Source organism: Mesoplodon bidens (genome assembly GCF_964165515.1).
Source record: "Mesoplodon bidens genome assembly, chromosome: 14".
Lineage (NCBI taxonomy): Eukaryota > Metazoa > Chordata > Mammalia > Artiodactyla > Ziphiidae > Mesoplodon > Mesoplodon bidens.
The window spans coordinates 44,255,234-44,278,285 of NC_138170.1; the positions used below are offsets into that span (position 1 = coordinate 44,255,234).

Below are 23,052 nucleotides of genomic sequence, written 5' to 3' on the forward strand. Positions count from 1 at the left end.
AAAGGCGCAGGTCTCCATCTCTTGGGAAATGCATTGCCTTTGGTCCCTTTCCAAAGTCTTGGATAATCTCGTTGTCCCCTTGGCTCTTGCCACTTCTGCTTCTCTTTTACCTGCTAAAGGCATAGTGTTTGTTTTTCTCCTCAACTCACAGCATAATGCCCCCTTTAAAATGAAACCTTGGAGAAAGTCGTCTTCAGGGAATCTGGCACCAAAACCCTCCTTGAAGTAAAGGAGCTAAAGACTTGTCGACCTTCCTTGAATCAGGAGTGGGGAAATACAGGGAGAGGAAAACCCAAACGAATAACACAGTAGAGTCTCCTTTACATAGTGATGGTATTAAAAAAGTAGGAAAGTTCTTTACTCCTTTAAGTGTATTTGGAAAGTTTAAAAAAAAATGTCATTCCCTAAAGTTGTATTGTCTGCTTATATACATTTGGTATCAGTATTATCATCGAATTAACCATTCAAGTGAACAAAAGTCAGCCCATGCTTCATCTCCTTAATTTGAATCTTGCAGCAGGTAGAGAAGAGAGGCCTGAATTCTTTCTCTATGTCATGGAGTGTAGCAATAGAGATTTGCTCCATAGATACAGAATGGTGGTTTCTAGCTTGTATTCCCAAGGCATTTGAAATTATTGGACAATTGCTGAGGACAGGATGCAGGAGGGAAAATTGAGACCAAGTGTGCAGGGCTCCATGGGCCCCCATTTCAATCATACTAGTCCTTTTCCACTTGCTTTATGTATAAAATTCCATGTAAACCTTTGTTTTAATGGATTCCATTGTTATAAAAACTTGTAAGTCATTGAAGGAATATGTAAGTATATACCTACAACATTTGAAATTCCCCAGTATTTTGAGTTAAAGGTCTCCCATTTGCCAGAGTATAATTCTGTAGTATAGAAATAAACCTTCCCCTTAAAATACTATGTTGCTTAATTATCAACTGTATGTGAAAATCCCCAGATGTTAGGCCAAGTTTGGGGGATAGTATGATTTAGTTTTAGACTCTCAGTTCCTTTTCTGGTTCATAGGCCATCCATTGTGGGTGGTTGTGGATATAAACCTTGCAGCTTGCTACACTACCAGTGTGGGTTCTTCACTCATCTGTTCACTATACAGAACAATATAGTTCCTAGAAAGCATTAAGTACTTCCAACCGAAGTATTGAATCATGTTCTCATTTAACCAGAGTTTTTGAAACTATTGATTTTAGGGCTATGCTGATCATCATATACATTTATATCTAACTACTGGTTATTTTGTTGTTGTTGTTATTAAACAAATTATTCAATTTTAACAACAAATTATTATTCAGAGGTTTTAGAATGCAATTCAGACAACAATACCTAAAAATAATTTTTACATGGTTAACTTTATTTTATGTCCAGCCAAATAACATGTATGCCATAATATTAGAATTAAAGATTCCAAGAGACAAGTTTAAATACAGTAAAATATTCATATTAAATATTTTGTTATGACATTTTAAATTTTAGAATGCTAAGTTTTGGCTTGTTAAAAACATATTTGAGTAAAACTATTTCAGTGTCAGACACTTTAGTAACATATAATGTTGTAGCTTTCAGAACAGAAAGTTCCTTTTTTTTTACCCTACTCTGCTACTATCATTGTAGTATATAGACTTAAGAATACATAGTGTCTTTTGTGCAGTATAAGTGTTACAATTCTAATTTTTCTCCTATTAGTATCGAATATTAAAATTAGAGTATTCAAGTTTAGAGATGGTTTTTTCATTGGAAAAGTTTGTACGATCAATGCGAGAACTAGGACTTCCAACATTGCTCAGCCAGGACTTCCTACAAAAAATAAACAAATAAATAAAAATTAGCATTTAAGTATATATGGACTAGCTAAAATAATCCCACGATGAGTAATAATGGGAGTTTACATTTACTAAGTAACTTTTGCATATAATGTGAAATATATACATGATTTGTACAACGTAAAAATTTTATATCAGAATACCACCGAGTTTAACATATAATTAAATGTGGACAAAGAAAAGCTAATGACAAATTAAGCACAGTCAACTCTGGATGATTTCATGTTGGGGTTACTTCCCTCCTCTTAAAACATCCGATGCCATTGCTACCTAGCTCTTGTATGCAAAAGGATGGGTTTTTCTCCTTACCCAGCACATGGTAGATTATATATATGTATGTGCAGAATGAGAGAGAGAGAGAGAAAGAATGAAAGAATATGGAAAAATCACATTTATTCTTTATTTAAACATTAAAATAAAATTAGATGAATATTTTTCTTATCTATTCAAAAACCATTTCTTACCACATATATTAGCAAAGTGCATTAAAGAGACAGAGTAAATGTTCTGAAACTTTTTCTGCTTATATAGTGTTTTTTATTAGTGATATCATGTGTCTAATTTATACATGATATCACTAATAAATGATAATTTATACATTTGGTACTTACCTGAGATGCTTCATATAAATTCCAAGATTACTGTAATACTGCTAACACCTCAGATATTGTTAAGGATTTTCCAGAATCTTTCTACCTACTAATAATTAGTTGGGGTGACAGATTAAGTGGGACTACAGGTTAATAATAATAGGAGGCAGTTTTATACAAATGATGGCTGTTATCCCAGTTGTAGAAACAGTCTAAAAGTTTCCTCGTATCCCCAAAAGTCTTTGAGGTTGTGAAGCTAGTGCTATGTACAGCTGTGCAGTATCATATGTAACAATCTCACATAACCTTGAATTAAGAATATTTTCTAAGCTAAAGTTGTCTGACTAGCTGAAAATTACTCTTAATCAGGCTGGAGAAGAATGACAATGATTCAAAATTGCCCTTGTGTTATTTAACTCTATTATTGGCATATAGTGGATTTACAATATTATATTAGTTTCAGGTGTACAACATAGTGATTCAATATTTTTATAGATTACACTCCACTTAAAGTTTTTATAAAATATTGTCTATGTTCCCTGTGCTGTACATTAATTACATCCTTGTATCTTATTTATTTTACAAATAGTAGTTTGTTTTAACCCTCTTTTTGATTCTTATTTGTGATAATTTTTCTGGGTAAGGTGAACTTTTACTTTTGTTCTTTTTCATAAGCTAAGCCATCAGCACAGCAACATTTTTTCTTCAACTCATTTAGCTGAAATCTTAAAAATCAAAATTGCATATGTTGAAGAATGAAGTTCAGTTATTATGAAAAGGGCTGATGGCTTCAACATTACCAGTCAAATCTCCTTGAAACCTTCTAGAAAAGAAAGGCCAATAGTAATAAAAGCTAACATTTATGAAGCACTACCTGTTTGCTCAGCACTGTGCTAAATTCTTTACATACACTATTTCCTTTAATCCACACATCAACCCTGTAAGCTATAGTCCATTAGTCCTCCTAAGTTACTGATGAGGAAAGAGACACAGAAGAGTTAAGTAACTTGCCCAGGGTGGGAGCAGTGATGGTGGTGACAGTGATCAGATTCTGGATATACTGTGAAGGTATAGTCAATGGATTTGCTGACAGATTGCATATGGGTGTGAGAAAAAGAGGAGACTGAAGGATGATACTGGGGTTATTGGTTTGAAAAACTACAATTGGTTTGAAAAACTACAGGATGGAATTGTCATTTACTGAAATGGAGAGACTGTGAGAAGAGAAGATTTGGGGGAAAGATCAGAAGTTCAGTTATGGAATGTTAAATTTGAGATGTCTGTTAAACATCTAAATGAGATGTTGAGTAGGCAGCTGGATCTATGAATCTGGCTGGAGAGATGAAATTTGGAATTTGTCTGTAGATAGACAGCATTGAAAGCCACAAGAATGGATGGGATCACCAAGAAAATGAATGTAGATAAAAAAGGAAAGAGGTCCACAGACTGCACTGTAGGGCATCTCAATGTTAGGAGCTCAGGAAGTAGAAGAAGAACCAGCAAAGGAAGAGAAAGCATCCAGTGAGGTAGGAGAAAAACTGGGAGAGCATTGTGTCCTGAGAGTCAAATGAAGCCCTCTGGGAACAGGGAGAGATCAACTGGGGCAACACTGCCGGCAGGTCAAGTAAGGTGAGGACTGAGAATTGACCATTGTGTTTAGCAACACAGGGGTCACTGATGACCTTGACAACAGTTTTGGTGGAGTGAAAGCCATATTTGAATGGGCTCCAGAGAGAATAAGAGAGCAACTGGAGCCAGTGAGTCCAGGACTTGGACTAGTGGGCATCAAATCTGTAATGACTAATCCACCTGAGCTCTGTGTATTTAACTAGTTGAGAGCTTGACTATTTACCTGTAGTTGATCTTCAACACCACCAAGAACTTCTTCACTGGCTAGACCTATGGCCAAGGAGGAATTTACACCACTGGTAGGAGCAGAATGGTCATGCTGTTAGCTGAGTCAGCTCTGTTTACACTGTGTGTGTGTGTGTATGTATGTCAGGGGGAGGGCCACTGTGTGCCATGGCTCCACACATGCCATCCATGTTGCTAGGAACTGTCTTGCCTGACCTGCCTACTCACCTAGAAGTATTCTGGTCATCTGTCACTTGGCAAGCCCTAAAACCTCACTCTTCATGTGCTGCCTTTGCTCTTGATAGGGGTGGTTCAGGTCTGGAGATGGCAGACATAAGAGTTCTCCAAGCCAAAAAATAACTAGTCACAAATTTTTACACAAACTTATATCTAATTAGTGAGGGTGTGATTGGAATGGGATATATATTTTTTCCCACTCCCCCTTAATGTGTAAAAGAACCACATAATCCAATAGTACCTATTAATTCAATTCAATAAGTATTTAAGTAGCACTGTATGCAAGGTATATTCTAGATACTGGAGTGCATACATAGGCATTTAAAATGAGGTTCTTTCCTCAATCTAACCTTACATCTAAAGCAACTAGAGAAAGAAGAACAAACAAAACCCAAAGTTAGTAAAAGGAAAGGAATCATAAAGATCAGAACAGAAATAAATGAAATAGAGACAAAGAAAAAAATAGAAAAGATCAATGAAACTAAAATCTAGTTCTTTGAAAAGATAAACAAAATTGATAAAACTTTAGCCTGACTCATCAAGAAAAAAAGAGAGGACTCAAATCAATAAATTAGAAATGAAAAAGGAGAAGTTACAATGGACACCACAGAAATACAAAGGATCGTAAGAAGCAACTATATGCCAATAAAATGGACAATGTAGAAGAAATGGATAAATTGTTAGAAAGGTACAATCTCCCAAGACTGAACCAGGAAGAAATAGAAAATATGAACAGACCAATCACAAGTACTGAAATTGAAACCATGATTTAAAAACTCCCAACAAACAAAAGTCCAGGACTAGATGGCTTCACAGGTGAATTCTGTCAAACATTCAGAGAAAAGTTAATGCCTATCCTTTTCAAACTATTCCAAAAAATTGCAGAGGAAGGAACACTCCCACTCATTCTGAGGCCATCATCACCCTTATACCAAAACCAGACAAAGATATCAGAAAAAAAGAAAATTACAGACCAATACCACTGATGAACATAGATGCAAAAATTATCAACAAAAGTACTAGCAAACTGAATGTAACAATACATTAAAAGGATCATACACCATGATCAAGTGGGATTTATCCCAGGGATGCAAGGATTTTTCAATATCTGCAAATCAGTGTGATACATCACATCAACAAATTGAAGAATAAAAACCATATGATCATCTCAATAGATGCAGAAAAAGCTTTTGACAAAATTCAACACACATTTATGATAAAAACTCTCCTGAAAGTGGGCATAGAGGGAACATATATCAACATAATAAAGGCCATATATGACAAACCCACAGCTAACATCATTCTCAGTGGTGAAAAGATGAAAGCATTTCCTCTAAGATCAGGAACAATACAAGGATGTACACTTTCACCACTTTTATTCAACATAGTTTTGGAAGTCCTAGCCATGGCAATCAGAGGAGAAAAAGAAATAAAAGGAATCCAAATCGGAAAAGATGTAAAACTGTCACTGTTTGCAGACAACATGATACTATACATAGAAAATCCTAAAGATGATACCAGAAAACTACTAGAGCTCATCAATGAATTCGGTAAAGTTGCAGGATACAAAATTAATGCACAGAAATCTCTTGCATTCCTATACACTAACAACGAAAGATCAGAAAGAGAAATTAAAGAAACACTCCCATTTACCATCACCTCAAAAAGAATAAAATACCTAGGAATAAACTACCTAAGGAGGCAAAAGTCCTGTTCTCCAAAAACTATAAGACACTAATGAAAGAAATCAAAGATGACACAAACAGATGGAAAGATATACCATTTCTTGGATTGGAAGAATCAATATTGTCAAAATGACTTTACTACCCACGGCAATCTAAAGATTCAGTGCAAACCCTATCAAATTACCAATGGCATTTTTCACAGAACTAGAACAAAAAAATCTTAATTTGTATGGAGACACAAAAAACCCCAAATAGCCAAAGCAATCTTGAGAAAGAAAAATGGAGCCAGAGGAATCAGGCTCCCTGACTTCAGACTATACTACAAGGATACAGCCATCAAGACAGTATGGTACTGGCACAAAAACAGAAATATAGATCAATGGAACAGGATAGAAAGCCCAGAAATAAACCCACACACCTATGGTCAATTAATCTACAATAAAGGAGGCAAGATTGTACAATGGAGGAAAGACAGTCTCTTCAATAAGTGGTGCTGGGAAAACTGGACAGCTACATGTAAAAAAATGAAATTAGAACATTCTTTAACACCATACACAAAAATAAACTCAAAATGGATTAAAGACCTAAATGTAAGAACTGATACTATAAAACTCTTAGAGGAAAACATAGGAAAAGCAGTCTTTGACATAAATCATAGCAATATCTTTTTTGATACATCTCCTAGAGTAATGGAAATAAAATCAAAGATAAACAAATGGAACCTAATTAAACTCAAAAGCTTTTGCACAGCAAAGGAAACCATAAACAAAATGAAAAGACAACCCACGGAATGTGAGAAAATATTTGAAAATGATGCAACTGACAAGGGATTAATCTCCAAAATCTGCAAACAGCTCATGCAGCTCAATATCAAAAAAAACAAACAACCCAATCAAAAAATAGGCAGAAGATCTGAATAGACATTTCTCCAAAGAAGACATACAGATGAACGAAAGGCACATGAAAAGATGCTCAACATCGCTAATTATTAGAGAAATGAAAATCAAAACTATAATGAGATATCACCTCACATCGGTGAGAATGGACATCATCAAAAAGTCTACAAACAATAAACGCTGGAGAAGTTGTGGGGAAAAGTGAGGTTCACTGTTGGTGGGAATGTAAATCGGTACATCCACTATGGAGAACAGTATGGACGTTCCTTAAAAAACTAAAGATAGAGCTACCATATGATCCAGCAATCCCCCTCCTGGGTATATATCCAGAGACAAACATGGTTTGAAAGGATACATGCACTCCAATGTTCATTGCAGCGCTGTCCATGATAGCCAAGACATGGAAGTAACCTAAATGTCCATCAGCAGATGAATAGATAAAGAAGATGTGGTACAATGTATACAACGGAATATTATTCAGCCATTAAAAGAATGAAATAATGCATTTGCAGTAACATGGTTGGACCTGGAGATTATCATACTAAGTGAAGTAAATGAGACAGAGAAAGATAAATATCATATGATATCACTTTTATGTGGAATCTAAAAAAAAATGATACAAATGAACTTACTTACAAAATAGAAATAGACTCACAGACTTAGAAAACAAACTTATGGTTACCAAAGGGAAAAGGTGGCTGGCGGGGGGGAAGGAGGGATAAACTGGGAGGTTGGGATTGACATATACACACTGCTATATTTAAAATAGATGACCAACAAGGGCCTACTGTATAGCATAGGGAACTCTGCTCAGTCTTCTGTAATAACCTAAATGGGAAAAAAATTTGAAAAAGGATACATGTATATGTACAACTGAATCACTTTGCTGTGCACCTGAAACTAACACAACATTGTTAACTCTACTCCAATATAAAATAAAAATTTTAAAATAATTTTAAAGTTATATGTATTTAAATTATTCAATATTGCTTTTACTTTTACATTAATATGTATGAATAAAAAGTATTTATGAATAGAGTATTGATTATGAATAAAGTCAATAATTAAATAATTTTAATTTATTTCTCACAAAGAATTGGGTGATTTGATACTCCTTTTCAAAGAAGCAGTATTCTGATTAGTATTTCTCATAAAGCAAGACAAAAAAGAAATCTATGTAAATTATTTTTAAAAACCCACTTAGAAACCAATTACAGTGAATTAAACCAAACTATGTCTTTTGTGAAAAAAGGAGTACATTCTCTTGACTGATCTTCTTGAATTACTTTGAAAAATTATTAAACTTCAAGAAACCTGTATTTAAAAAAAGTAACAATTTTGTCTACTTTTGTTCAAGTCTTTATGTTCCTCATTAAAATTTTGTTTGCTTAAATTCAGGTCCTGTATATTTCTTGGTAAGTTTATACTTAGATATGTTCTATTTTTCTTGCTGTTTTGAACAAGATGCTTTTTAATCATCATGTTTTTAAACTGATATACAGCGAAACTAGTGATTTCTCATATTGTAATCAGATGGCTTACTGAACTTCCTTGGTGATATAATAGTTTCTATTTTCTTTTCTTTGTGGTTGCCTAGGTAAACCACCCCATGTATTTTTCCAGAATCCATTCTGTTAGTCAATTTTTAACACAGTGGATAATTTCAAATTGCTCTTTATTTTAGCTTCTCTAGCCCCATTTTGGCTACCTACACGCCTTTCAGAGAATTGCTACAGTAACTATGCAGAGAAAGATTGAATCATGAACTGTGTGTGCCCAACACGATCATAATACACTAATACATGCTCTTAACTCCAGTATATTTTACCTATCAGTTTCATAGACTCAATAAATATTGAATGGATGGCTGGATGGATGGGTGAATTATATTTTCTCGAACAAGACTCAAGTCCATTATTTCTGCTGTAAATCTGAGTCTGCTTTGTGTGCATATATATTTCAGGTATTTTTATTTAAGCAACATGATCCACTGGTAGGCTTTAAAAAACAATAAGAAGGTTCAATGAATAAAAATGAAAGAATGAGAATGTAAACTGGAAAATTCTATTGACAGAAGTCATGTTACTTGATAACCATGTCCTCCCTTCACTCTAATATAAATGCCTTATGTAGAAATTTTGAAAATAAAACTAATTTTTGTAAAGTTTAATTCTCTTACCAAAATCATGTTGCCATTAACAATTATAAAGAAATAACAGAAACAGGAATTCCATTATGGATACATTTCTTACATGGTTGATGAGAACAGTACACAGTTGTGAAAACAATTTTTTATGGAATGGCAAAGGACAATGATCTTGTACATATTACTTTTAAGTATTCTTCAGGCCATCTTTGCATTAAAGAGAAATGAATAAAACACAGTGCTGATAAATGTTAAGTGACCAAGGAAAAATCTCTTCATTTAATAAATTGTGTTCTGTTTTTCTGTTCCTGTTCAGAGAATCACCAACTATTGGTCCCCTCAGGGTTTCCACAGCATTGTCTCTAATTCGTGGGTGCTGATGGCACACATTTAGCTGTCAAGTACAGTAAGTGCCACACATTTATGGCCTTGGCAGCCAGCAAAGAGGCCAGCTCTGGCCTTCTAAAATGCACTGAGGTTTTTGCCCTCTCAGAGACCTTACATTGACTGTCCCTATCTAAAAAGGGCCCCACTCCTATGCTATTGTGTGTATCATGGGAATTGCCACATTCTATAATTGCTATGTTTATATGATTGTTTATGTATTCACTACGTGCCTCCTCCACATTAGAATGCAAATTCTAAGAAGGCAGGGTCAGAGTCTTACTCACTATTGTATCCCCAACATCTAGCATGATGCCCAGTGACAATGGGCACTCAATACATATTTACTAAATGAATGGAGTCTTTGTCACCTGCCTGCCCTCCTCAGGTCTGTAGCTTCCATGCATGAGAGGAAGGGGCATAGACTGTGTAGGGTCTACACAGTCCACACACAGAAAGGAACCCTGAGCACGACCTGTTAACTCTTTGATTTTTACCTCACACAAAACAAAACCCTCCTGCTTTTTTTCCCCCACTCTTTGAAAGGTAAAGAAATAGTTGCTCTTATTACAGAAAATGAGTAAATATTTTGCTGATCGAAGTCCCCTATGAAATAACTCAAATAATGACAATATTCAGTCTCTTAAAGTTAGAAGCTTTTGGATCGACCTAATAAGCTGAATATAAGCCTGTGGTTCATGGGAATCTGTCCATGTATCAATATTTTTGCCAGCCCCCAAATTTTACTGCATTTCTTGTGATTGTGAGTTTACTCACTACATAAATAAACATAGTAACCGACTTCACTCAGTTCAGGGTGACTGTCTCAACACCACAAGAGGGCCAAGTCCATCCTGCAAACCCAGTCACCTGATATGCCGCTGCCTTGGTCAAATTCAGCGCACAGTTGGTTGTATATGCTCATACATGTTGTGATTATCCAATAAAAATCCTTAGACATTTTTCTTAGTATCCCAAAGATGTACAGACACCTACTATTTATTGTATTTGCTGTATTAATTCAGGATTTTTAAGCTCCTTTTTAAAGAAAAGAATCCTTTCTTCCAACATAATCTTGCACAAAAGCTTACTGCTTATAGCAGGAGTGAAGTTCTTCTCTGAACAAGGGAATGGTTGGGGCCTGGGGGTGCAGAACCTTCCCCCCAGGCCTTTCTGTCTGCCAGCTGCACCTCAAGAACCACTGGGGAATCCCAAGGGCTCTGAAGAGCATAGTTTGAAAACTTCCCTATTAACCTATCACTGAGCAAGGATACAGAGGAGTGGAGTAGTTGGAGGATCCATGACAGGTAGAGGTGGAAATCAACATAAGGCCATCTTTTCTATAACTCAAGTCAGCATTTCCTAAAAAATGTAGTAAGCTCCCAGAGTGGTTAAAAAAAAAAAATCCTATTTAACTAATATCCTTCTCTGAAACAAAGATGTGAAATTAAAGCATTAGAAAGCCAATACTATTAATAATTCATAGCAGTTCTATTTCCTGGGACTAAAGTGGGGCAGCATAATCCTTTCACATAGCTCTGTAGCACCAGTATAAAATGTAGACCACAGCAAGAAAGCAGACAGTAGGAAAAGACAGCTAATGAATTAAAAGCTAACGTTATGCATGTTGGAAAATATTGAGTTGTCTGCTCATTTCCAGCTTTCAAGTTAGCATTAATAATGAAAGGATAGCATATAATATTTTTGCTATTCTCCTTTCTTTAGCAAGTTTCCTTATTTAGTTACATGTGGACAAATAATATCATATACTTCTTTATTATCAATACAAGCATTTTGAACATATTTTGATATAATGTCTAAAGTTTCTGTTAGATATGTAGCCCATGATTAGTGAAGAGTTCAGTGATTATAAAGGGAATCCTAGGATATCCATAATTAAGCTGAGACCAGATTCCTCATCTTTAAAATAGGATAATAATACTGACTCCACTGAGTTACGGAAAGGATTAAAGAGAATGTATATAAATTGCCTAACGCGATGTCTGACACCCAGCAGGCCCTTAAAAGCAGTTATTATAACGTAATTGTTCTCTACCTTTGCCAAAGATGATGGACAGCCTGCTTAGCAAGCTCTGTGAGCCTCCAAGTCACACACTTCAATGCAATTCCACTAGTAAAACCTCTTGTTCTTGGTGGAGCTGCTTCTCAGCTGCAGTGGGAAATAGCATGTCCCTCAACCTCCTCATCTGGGGGAGAGTCTGGAAGAACTACCCAGGCATGAGCTATGTCTGAGATTCTGAGAACCAGCCAATCTGAATCAAGGGCCTGGATGCAGAGAAGGCAGAAGAAGTGAAGGCATGATTGAAACCTCTAGCTTCTCTGCCACACCACAGTTTCCAGGTCAACAAAGTGACAGATATGCTCTTCTGTTTCATTTTGTAGAAAGAAAATAAATGCTGGCAGCACAGTGGTAATGGAGTGGACTTTCCACTCTTGGATGTGAATCCAGTTACCACTTCTTAACTGGTCATCTTGGGCAACTTTCTTAAACTCTCAGTGCCTCATCTGTAAAAAAGGAGAGTATATAGCCTACCCCAGAGAGTTGCCATGAATCTGTGTAAAGAGATTCTTTACACAAGAGAATCTGTGTAAAGCATTTTACACAATATCTAGAGAATAGTAAGCACTCAATAATTTTTAGCTATTGTATCAGACAGGGTACAGTAGCAGGTAATGAAAACCACCTTAGCTATTTTACAATGGAATTTAATATAGTGAAGTAGGCCTTTACGAAATCACTGGAAGGGCTGGAAGAACAGATTTGGATGGCCCTGTTGGAGCAACTCTGTAGAATTGGCTGCTAAAGTATAAAATGTTAAAACTGTGATTCTCATGCAAATACAATATGACATGTGTCAAAGATTTTTATTCAACACATTAATTAATGAGGGAACCTAGAAGATGTTACGTCTGGTACAAAGGACAATTCAGGCACACACACGTATATATTCATGCATACAATCAGGAATGCTGAACTCAACTTGCTAATAGATGCAAAACTGGTTAAAATTCTACAAGGCAGCACTGTCCAACAGCCTTGTAATGTGAGCCTCATGTATAATTAAATTTTTTCTAGGACCCACATTAAAAGTAAAAATAAATAGGTAAATTAATTTTAACAAATATTTTTAGTCCAATATATCCAAAATATTAAGATATAATCTATAAAAACAATAAATAAAATGAACATGCTATTTTACACACTTATATCGAGTCTTTGAAATCTGTGTGTATCTTACATTTACAACACATCTCAATTCAAACGTGCCACATTAAAGTGCTCAACAGCCACATGTGGCTAGTGGTTTCTATATTAGTGTACTCCTAGGGCAATGAAAAAGTAATGTTTGGGATCATCTTTTTTTCAGGGCAAAAGCTGATTGTATATCTATCAGAGAAAAACTAATTTGCTTTGCTATGGACAAGAAGTGTTGGCATTTCTGTAGTTTGTTACAAGTAACTTTCTACCTTACAGAGTTGTAAAATAACCTGGTCAACAGAAAATCAATCAAGTGCACATTTGTATAGCATCTGAAAATTCCATAAAGCTCCACTAGACAATACCCAGCACTTCCCTGAAAGACAGCTCCTAATCTCCATTTCCAAACCTTGGACATTTTTTTTTTTTTCTGATAGACCCATTAAGGGAGCTGCTAGAAGTCAGGAGGCTGCCACCAAAATCGCTGCATTTATGAACACGCTACCCCAACTGCAGTCCAGGAGTCATGGAGCCCCTACCAGAATTGTTGGCTCCAGAGCCTCGTAATGTTTGCTAGATCCTCACCTGCTAAACGGTTGACTCAGATCCCGCTGCTTCTCTCCCCACCCAATTCAGTTCCAAATTCAAATTTCACACGAGGACTTCTGACTGATGAAACCAAAATCACATTTGAAACTCTAGCTGCAAGGGAGTCTGAGAAACATAGCTCCTAGCTCTCCAGAGTCTGCAGTAAAGAAAAGGCACCAGAAGGCATTTGGAACAGAGGTTGAGCAAGGCAACATACCATGTCTACCATTGCTATTCGGTTAACAAGAACTTCGTGAAACTCTACACTATGGGATACAAAAGATGAGAAATATTATTTTTGCTGGTCTGTATGACAGCAATACTTTCGTGAACTCTCTCAGATCTGGAGTTCTTTTCAGCACTAGAACAGAATCCCAAGGAACACCAACATTGAAGGGTCAGGTGGAAAAGAGAAGCAGATGGAGTAGAGGTAGAAGGAATGACCAGAGAAGAGGGAAATAACCACGAAGTGTGGTGTTAGTGTTAGGGAACTGTTGATGGAAACGGTCCGCCTTGGCCAGGCACGATGATAACCACTTGCATGAGTTGTCTCACAACAGGAGGTCCTGATAAGGAATGTGGTGCTGTCACCAAAAACTAACTGGGAGAATCTGGGAGGGGCCAAAAGGAGGGAGGAGACGCCAGCCAATAACATATCCTACCAACCACCCAGAATCCTTCTCGCTGGAACCCATCTTGTCTGAGAGATGCGCACGCCACCAGCAAGGACCCTGAGTCAGACCAATTTATGGGCCAAGCAAGATGATTGGCCAGAGACAACTGGGAAACTAACCCCATTACCATAAAACCTGAGACTGTGAGCCACGTGGCAGAGCAGTTCTCCTGGGTTCCCTTATGCTGCTGCTCTCTGCCCAGGTGCCCCTTGCCAATAAAGTCTCTTGCTTTGTCAGCACGTGTGTCTCCTCAGACAATTCAGTTCCCAGTATTAGACAAGGGCCCACTCTTGGACCCTGAAAGGGATTCCCCTTCCTGCAACGTTAGGAAAACTAAGTACAAAGAATATTTTTAAGAAGGAGAGAGATGTCAACTTCCAAATGCTCCTGAAACCCAAATAAAAGATAAACTGAGGGGCTTCCCTGGTGGCGCAGTGGTTGAGAGTCCGCCTGCCGTTGCAGGGGACGCGGGTTCGTGCCCCGGTCTGGGAGGATCCCACATGCCGCGGAGCGGCTGGGCCCGTGAGCCATGGCCGCTGAGCCTGCGCGTCCGGGGCCTGTGCTCTGCAACGGGAGAGGCCACAACGGTGAGAGGCCCACGTACTGCAAAAAAAAAAAAAAAAGATAAACTGAAGAATACCTTGGAGACCTTTGCAAGATCAGATTCAGTGATGTGGTGGGGGTAGAATCCGGATTAGAATGGTTTTAGAGTGAGGGGGAAGTGAAGAAATGAAGACAGCAAGAACAGATCAGTCTCTTGAGCTGTCTGACTGTGGAGGGGAGGAGAGACACAGCAGCTTTACACAACTTTAAGGTTCTGTTTTTGGCAGGCCAAGCCTGCCTCTGCTCTGAATTCAATGCCTTCCAGTATTTACAAGTGCCTTGCTTCAGAAGAACAATAGTCGAGGAGGATTGCTTTAAGGACACACGGTCAAGGATGTTTTCTGTTCCTGATATGTTAAAATCTACTCCTACATGGAGCCAAATGAGAAGGGAGTTGGCCAGACTTGCCTGTATTTTCACCCCTCACCCTGACCTCTCTCTCCACCTCCCCCAAAATGCTCATAAGCAAATTGAATTGTTGGGGTGATGCCATTAGCTGACAAAGGGCTACTAGATAGTTTAGAGCCAAATTGTGACCCGCCCAGAGCAGAGGCCATTATTTCAAACATTTTTTAAAGCCTAGTTCCTGGCTCTATTTTATGTCTCCACCCTTGTTTTTTATCCTTTTCCACTTGTAAATGTACACTCTCTTGTTACAGTTTTACATAGCCTTACAAATCACTTTAAGTCATGTTGGGAACAAAGTGAGGTTTAAGCATATAAAGCTGTGAGGATTGTGTTTTGCTTTTTTCTTTTTCTCCTTGAGGCTGTTTCCTTGATTTTTATAAAGGAAATTATTGGACAGGGATATGGAGATTTATTTATAGAGTTTTGTTTTACACCCGACTTTGCTAGATACCTTTTCCATTACAGCGAGACACGCGTCGTTCTGAGGTCACAAAAGCATGTATCTACAGGGCAGCTGTCTCCGTGGCCACCGTCCTGACCCGGGCCTTGAACAACCGGACAGAGAACTCTCAGCCGCCAGATGCTCCGCTGAGCGCGGGGTGGGCGCTGCGGGCACCCACCCGGCTGCAGCCTCCAGCGAGCGTGGTGCTGAGAGAGCGCCGCGGGCAGCGCTTTGCTGCGGCTGTTGGAGGAGCTGGGGCCTCGGCTCTCCCAGGCCCGCCTGCCTAGTGGAAGCCTAGCCGAGAGGTGCCTGCACTGACTTTAAAGACGAACTCACAAAACGTCTCCCTGACAGTCACTTTGAAACAATTTGTGCAGAATTGAATCAAAAGAATAGTTCGAAGGTAGAATGGAGAGGCAGCTAATGACCCAAGTACCACTGATTAAGCAGGAGATTCGATAGGTGGAAAATCAGAAAAATTAAATGTTAATGGAAGACTGTTGGGCTGCGTTTTAAAGGGACCAGACGGTCCCAGTAAGACAGAGTTTACTGCACTTATATGTTAACCCTGAAGATGGGGCTTTCAGAATACCTTTAAATATCTAACAGGAAATCAAAATAGTGAAACTCTTCTTTATGGAGATGTCTCAGGGAAATGGCTTATCTTTTTGAACTTCCCAGGGTTAAAAAAAAAAAATGATTTTTCCATTCTCGTTTTCCCCTAGGAGGGTGTTTTATCTTTAAATGTAAGCATGTGACTCAGCTCATAGGGAGGTTCATGATAGGAGGTAAGAAGACCATTTCAGCTCATAAGCGGTGTCACCCTGATAACAAATTTAAATAGTATATGCTTGTAGGATGACTTAAAACTGTTGTATTTTTCATTAAAAAATCTAGTTCATTAACAGCTGGATTAATCTTAGACAAATAAAAGGACATCATCTGTATATCCAAGTTACCTATCTAGTGGGAGGTGACAAAGTGAAAGAGGGAAGGATAAGAGGCTAAAAAGGGAGAAGAAAGAAAAGGATTTAATGGAAGAAGTTGACAGATGTAATGATCCCCCCTCTTCTAAGGTAAAATTCTACATAATTTTAATATTGCATTTTAAAATTGCTTGATTTCTCTGAAGCGATTAATAAAATGATTAAAGAGTGTGTAGTACTAGAATCAGAATGCAGTTTAATTAATTACATCTCCCTGTTTTGAATTGAAAGCTACTTATATAGTAAACGACTGTCATATTTAGTTTTCCAAACGACTTGCAGATGAGGCCATTCAAAGTAGGCATGTAAATCTAAACTCACCAGAGTGGTATGTTTACATTTGAATAGAATTAGAAGTCTGAGGTCTCAGAAGTTATAACCATGAAGCTAAAGCCAGAAGATGGGTCCTGCTGTGGAAGAAACCAGACTCCCTGACACTGGGTCTAGAAAGTACTATTTGATCTGGCAGTCATCCAGATGAGGACTTATGTTTGGGAGCCTCTTCTAATCACACACCATTTCCTGCTATAGCTAAACCTACATCAAAGAAAGAAAGAAACTAGCTAGCAGCTTCCTATAGAATCCTATGAGGCATCATTACATTGGTGGAGATGCCAATGGTCTTCAGTGGTCTAGGAAATTGATATTAAAAGCTTTCTCTGAAATGATCAAGTTCAGGGGAACAAATGCATACTAACCAAATTCATAGGAGATCAATTTATAAAAATACAATACCATGTATTCATTTATATTGGGTGCTCTATTTGTCAAATATATCATCCATCTATACAAGAATTTTCCAATTGGGGAAGCACGCTAATGAGACAGAATTACAATAGATTGTTCTTTCTCCAGTTTAGGCATATTTTGGCCTAGAAAATATATAATGATAAAACCTTCTTCCCTAGGAAACACTGAAATGGTGGTGTCGATCACCTTTAAAAAACTCTACACCACCCACCATTTTTCACTTACCACATCACTGCCTCACACAGGTTAATGAGGCTGTGGTTTTCTTTACAGTTACTTTGTTCCTGTCCTGAGGATACTCTCTGATTACACTGAAACATATTCCTGTATGTCCTTGTTTTTAGGGCAGAGACAAGGAAAAACCTATCACCTATTATATCATGTATACAAACCCCATCTTAAGGCAGTTTGCTTTCAAAGAGGTGATTTTACTTGTTTCAATTTTAGAAGGCAACATTTCTGATATTTTCCCCTAGATTTAGGAAAGGTAAAGGAAGTGAAGGCTGTTCTACCCAGTGGCTACTGGAGTAGTAGGTGACTGCAAGAATGCCCCCTCGCCACAGACAGAATTAACCAGAATGGGAATGTGTTAAAGGATCATAATGTTCTCCATGGTGATCAAGCAATAATAATCTCATGGCAACATATAGCCGATGTTCTAATTAGGGATGTTCTCATTACTGTGGTTGCTACCCTCAAACCTAGAGACTTAAACAATATTTATCCTGCTTACAAGTCTACAATGTGGACAGAGCTTAGCGGGGAGAACTCATCCCTGCCATGCATTCTGTAGAGGGTAGCTGGAAGGCTGAGGACTGGAATAACTGGACAGCTCAGTCACTCAGAGGTGTGGCAGGTGATCCTGGGAAAACTCAGTCACCTGGGGTTGCGAACAGCTGAGGCTCCTCAGACAACTCTCTCCATGCCTGTGTGGTCTTTCCAGCATGGTGGCTTCAGGGTAGCTAGACTTCTTACATGTCTGTCAGCTCAAGGGCCCAAAGTCACAGGGTCCAAGAGAACGAGCCAGCCAGGCGGAAGAGGACTGTCTATTCTAACCTAGTCTTGGAAGACTCTCAGGGTCAGGTCCACTGCATTCTATCTGTTAAAAGCCAGTCACTAAAATTGGTCCCTATTCAGGGGGATGGGAATTAGACCCCACTTTTAGAGGAGTGTCAAAGAATTTGTGGACTTGTTTTAAAATCACCACAATATATAGTTGAAAAATTATAGGAGAACATACCATTTATTTATTTACACATTCATTCAACAAATACTTATTGACTGTTACCATACACTAAATAAGCATTGCTTTTTAACCTTTAAAAAAGATTTTAGATATTCTAGCTCAAGACAACTCCCATTTGGACATGATTTTATGTATTGAGAAGGTTTTGTTTTATTTTAGGCCCATCATATAAAAGTACTCAAATCAGCATAAAATATCAGATGATGACAAATCATCCATTTGGAGAGTATAATCTGAACAGCACAAATGGGTTTTTATTAGAACTTATTAAAAGCCTGAGATAATGGAAGTATAAATCCTCATTTGATACACATATTCTGGAAAAGGTAGTTGTTGAACAAATTTGTGTAAAAGCAAATCATCTTTCCTACCAGCTTTATACTTCTAGTGACTGACATATAAGAAAAGTTTTCCTTTACTTCCAAAATATTTCCAGTTGCCAGTGTGTGAAAGGATTGATTGGATAGACAAAAGGTTATCAGACACCTCCAAATCACTAAATCCAAAGCATCATATAATTTTTTCCCTCAAAATATTTTTACTTGGCATTTCTCCACTCCACCTAGGCTTCTAGGACACCACCTTTTGTCTTCCTCCTATGTCTCCAGGGGTTCCTTCTCAGTGGGAGTTCCTCTTACTGTGTTCAGTCCTTACTTTGGTGATCTCTGGGTTTCTGCTCCTAATCCCCTCCTCTCTTAATCTCTATCTACTCTTTGAATGATTTCACCTAAACCTAGACTTAGCATGAAAGTTCCAGATTCATATAATCCACTGTCCACTGAATCTCCCCACTTGATTGTACCGTATCTACCTCCACCCACACCCTATACCCCTTTCCCACTCACACCTCCCTCATCCAATGTGCTCTTCCTCCTGCATTCTGAAATTTGACAGAACCTAGAGAGTCTCTCAACATCTGTGCACAGTCAATCAACCATAATGTCCCGTTGATTCTAAACATCTTTCATCTCTTTTGCATTCTCATTGCCCTTGATTTACATCAGGCTCTTGTCCGTTTGCCAGGAATATAGGTCAAGACTGTCTCTGAGGCCATTTCTTAGCAAATACAATGAAAATATTTGAGACTTTTGCCTTCTAGCCATAGTATTTGGCTCTGGACATCTCCTATTGATGGATCTCAGTGCGGGGTGTTGGTCGGGAATAGAAAATTATAAATCACAATGTTTGCATTTTATCTTCACAATAGTTGAAGTTTACCTTAAAATAGCCACAGAAGATGAAGTGGCAAATGCAAACCACTGAGCACATAGTTATTAGATATCTATTCTGTAATCTGGGCTACAAAGACAAATATGGCATGGTCCCTGCCTCCAGTGAACTCAGAATTTAGTGGGAAAAGCAAATGATTACAATTCAGCATGATACATGCAATGATTAAGGAATGTGTGAGGTATTGTATGAGTAGAGGAGGGCGTTCTCATTGTCTTCATTGCATACGCCTGAAAGGCAGTGGAGAAGGGAGTGACACCCTGCCTAAGGAGGTAGAGTAGGGCTTCCAGAGGATGTAAAAACTCTATCTTACCAAAATCCTAAGAGATGATAGCTCTGGATCTTGACGTTGGGGATTTGGGGAATTCTGCCAGCTGTTTTCTCAAGTTACCTACTTGATTCCCAATCTCCACGTCTCTAAAATGAAAAGTTTGGTTTAAATAAGAGGTTGGCAATTTTTTTCTATAAAGGGCCAGATAATAAATATTTCAGGCTTTGTGGTCAGTATAGTCTGTCACAACTATTCAGCTCTGCTGTTGTAGTGCAAAGGCAGCCACAGACAATATGTAAACCGATGGACCTGGCTGTATTACAATACAACTCGAATTACAAAAACAGGCAGTGGGCTGTATTTGGCCCTTGGGACGTAGTTTGCCAAAGCCTGATCTAAATGATCTCCAAGATGCCTTCCAGATTTACCAATCCATTGGTTTATGAAAAAGCAGTTCTCAAATACTTGATATACTTTATGTTGGTTTTTAGTTTACTCTTGTTGTGGCTGGTTAGCTCAATAAATGAGAACATGGAATTTAAAATGATAAGATTTGGGGTTTGATTCACTGTGGGTCAGTTAGCTTCTCTGTTCCATGACCACAAACCACACCACAGAGTTCAACAAATCCATGCTTCTGCTTGGAGCCAGGTAAAGCTGTGTGACTGGACAAATGTCATCCTTTCCTGCTTCTAACAATACAACCCCTGCACTTGCTCCCCTAATGATGGTGCAGCAGCATCCTTTACATGTGTTCCAACATCACTGAGTTCATTTCAAAAGAGCAACGTATGGCACTTCCCTGGTGGTGCAGTGGTTGAGAATCCGCCTGCCAATGCAGGGGACACGGGTTCGATCCCTGGTCTGGGAAGATCCCACATGCCGCGGAGCAACTGAGCCCATGTGGCACAACTACTGAAGCCCATGTGGCACAACTACTGAGCCTGCGTGTCACAACTACTGAAGCCCGCGCGCCTAGAGCCCATGCTCCACAACAAGAGAAGCCACCGCAATGAGAGACCCGCGCACCACAACGAAGAGTAGCCCCTGCTCGCCACAACTAGAGAAAGCCCGTGTGCAGCAACAGGGACCCAACGCAGCCAACAACAACAAAAAAAGAGCAACTTATTTTTAAGAAAACCTATCAATATGACAGCAGGCACTGGGGAATCTATAGGTACACAGAAATGTCTCATCACCTTTTAATAAGCCAAATTGGTTTTTATGGCTACTAAGCAAAAGAATGCTACAAAAGCATGCTGCTATGCTCATAAGCTAAAGCAGAATCAGCAAACTATATGACTCGAATGCCAACAGTCCTCCCCGCTTTCCCTGTAGTAGACATTGTTAATCAATCCTAGCACTTTCCCCACAGATCCTGCATCTGTTCTCATCATTCTTCCAAACATACTGAACCAGGAAGCGACACTAAGTTGACTGGCATTACTGTGCTAGATTAAAGCTATTGTCCTATTGCAACAAAAGTTACTATGCCTTATTTTTCCTATCACTTTGCATCCCTGCCACTGAGTTACTCTTACTTAAAGACATATACCTATAACATTGGATGCAGCAGCTATAAAATTCAACAGTACAAAAATGAAGATAATATAAATCTCATACGTAGATAGGAGCATAAATCAGTAAAAAACTTTTACAGAGAAAAACTTGGCACTGTTTATTAAAAGACTTAAAATGTGCATACTAGTTGGATACTTGGGGCTTCATTGTATTATTCTACTTTCAGGTGTGTTTGAAACCTTCTATAATAAAAAGTTTTACAAGTGTACCATGAAAATAAAAATATTAACGGTAGTTGATAAATGACATATTATTATATAAAAGTATAATCTAAATTAAGGGATAATACAGAACTGAAATAACTCAATGTTGCTTTATTGTAGAAAGTTTTGTGCCTATGATTATCTAGCATATAAAATTATAAAGCAAATTTCACTATTGAAACCATTTTACCAATTTCTTAATATGCATACTGAAGGATTTATATGTAAAAGCTTACAAATGCATGAAATATTTCTGCAAAAATAAATGAAAACTACTAAAAGTAGCTGCCTTCCAGGAGGGAGAAGAATATCTGGAGGGAAGGCAAGGAGGAAGGCTTATTTTTCACTGAATATCCTATTGTTCCTTTTGAATTTTTGTACATCTCTCATGTATTGCCTAATTAGATAAATAAAATGTGATTCAGCCTCACACTGGTCAGATTGGCCATCATCAAAAAATCTACAAACAATAAATGCTGGAGAAGGTGTGGAGAAAAGGGAACCCTCCTACAATGTTGGTGGAAATGTAAATTGGTACAACCATTATGGAGAATAGTATGGAGGTTCCTTAAAAAACTAAATATAGAAGTACCATATGACCCAGCAATACCACTCCTGGGCATATATCCGGAGAAAACCATAATTTGAAAAGATACATGCACTCCAATGTTCATTGCAGCACTATTTACAATAGCCAAGGCATGGAAGCAACCTAAATGTCCATCAGCAGAGAAATGGATAAAGAGGATGTGGTACATATATACAATGGAATATTACTCAACCATAAAAAAGAATGAAATAATGCCATTTGCAGCACACGGATGGACCTAGAGATTGTCATACTGAGTGAAGTAAGTCAGACAGAGAATGACCAATACCATATGACATCGCTTACATGTAGAATCTAAAAACTTATGGTACAAATGAACTTATTTACAAAACAGAAATAGAGTCACAGATGTAGAAAACAGACTTATGGTTATGGGGGGAAAGGGGGGATAAACTGGGAGACTGGGATTGATATATATACACTACTATATATAAAATAGATAACTAATAAGGACCTACTGTATAGAACAGGGAACTCTACTCAATTCTCTGTAATAACCTATATGGGACAAGAATCTTTAAAAGAGTGGATATATGTATATGTATAACTTATTCACTTTGCTGTAGAGCAGAAACTAACACAACATTGTAAATCAACTATAC

At 37.9% G+C, this 23,052-nt stretch overlaps 1 protein-coding gene across 1 annotated transcript in view; it reads right to left on the minus strand.

Moving 5' to 3' along the window:
* Window positions 1–1,365: 1,365 nt before the first annotated feature.
* ACYP2 (acylphosphatase 2) overlaps window positions 1,366–23,052 on the minus strand; it is a 180,066-nt gene continuing 158,379 nt past the window's right edge. Inside the window, exon 4 of the mRNA XM_081254137.1 lies at window positions 1,366–1,820. Within this exon, the coding sequence (XP_081110263.1) occupies window positions 1,706–1,820 (115 nt within the window). The 3' untranslated portion in view covers window positions 1,366–1,705. The remainder of the gene's footprint in view (window positions 1,821–23,052) is intronic.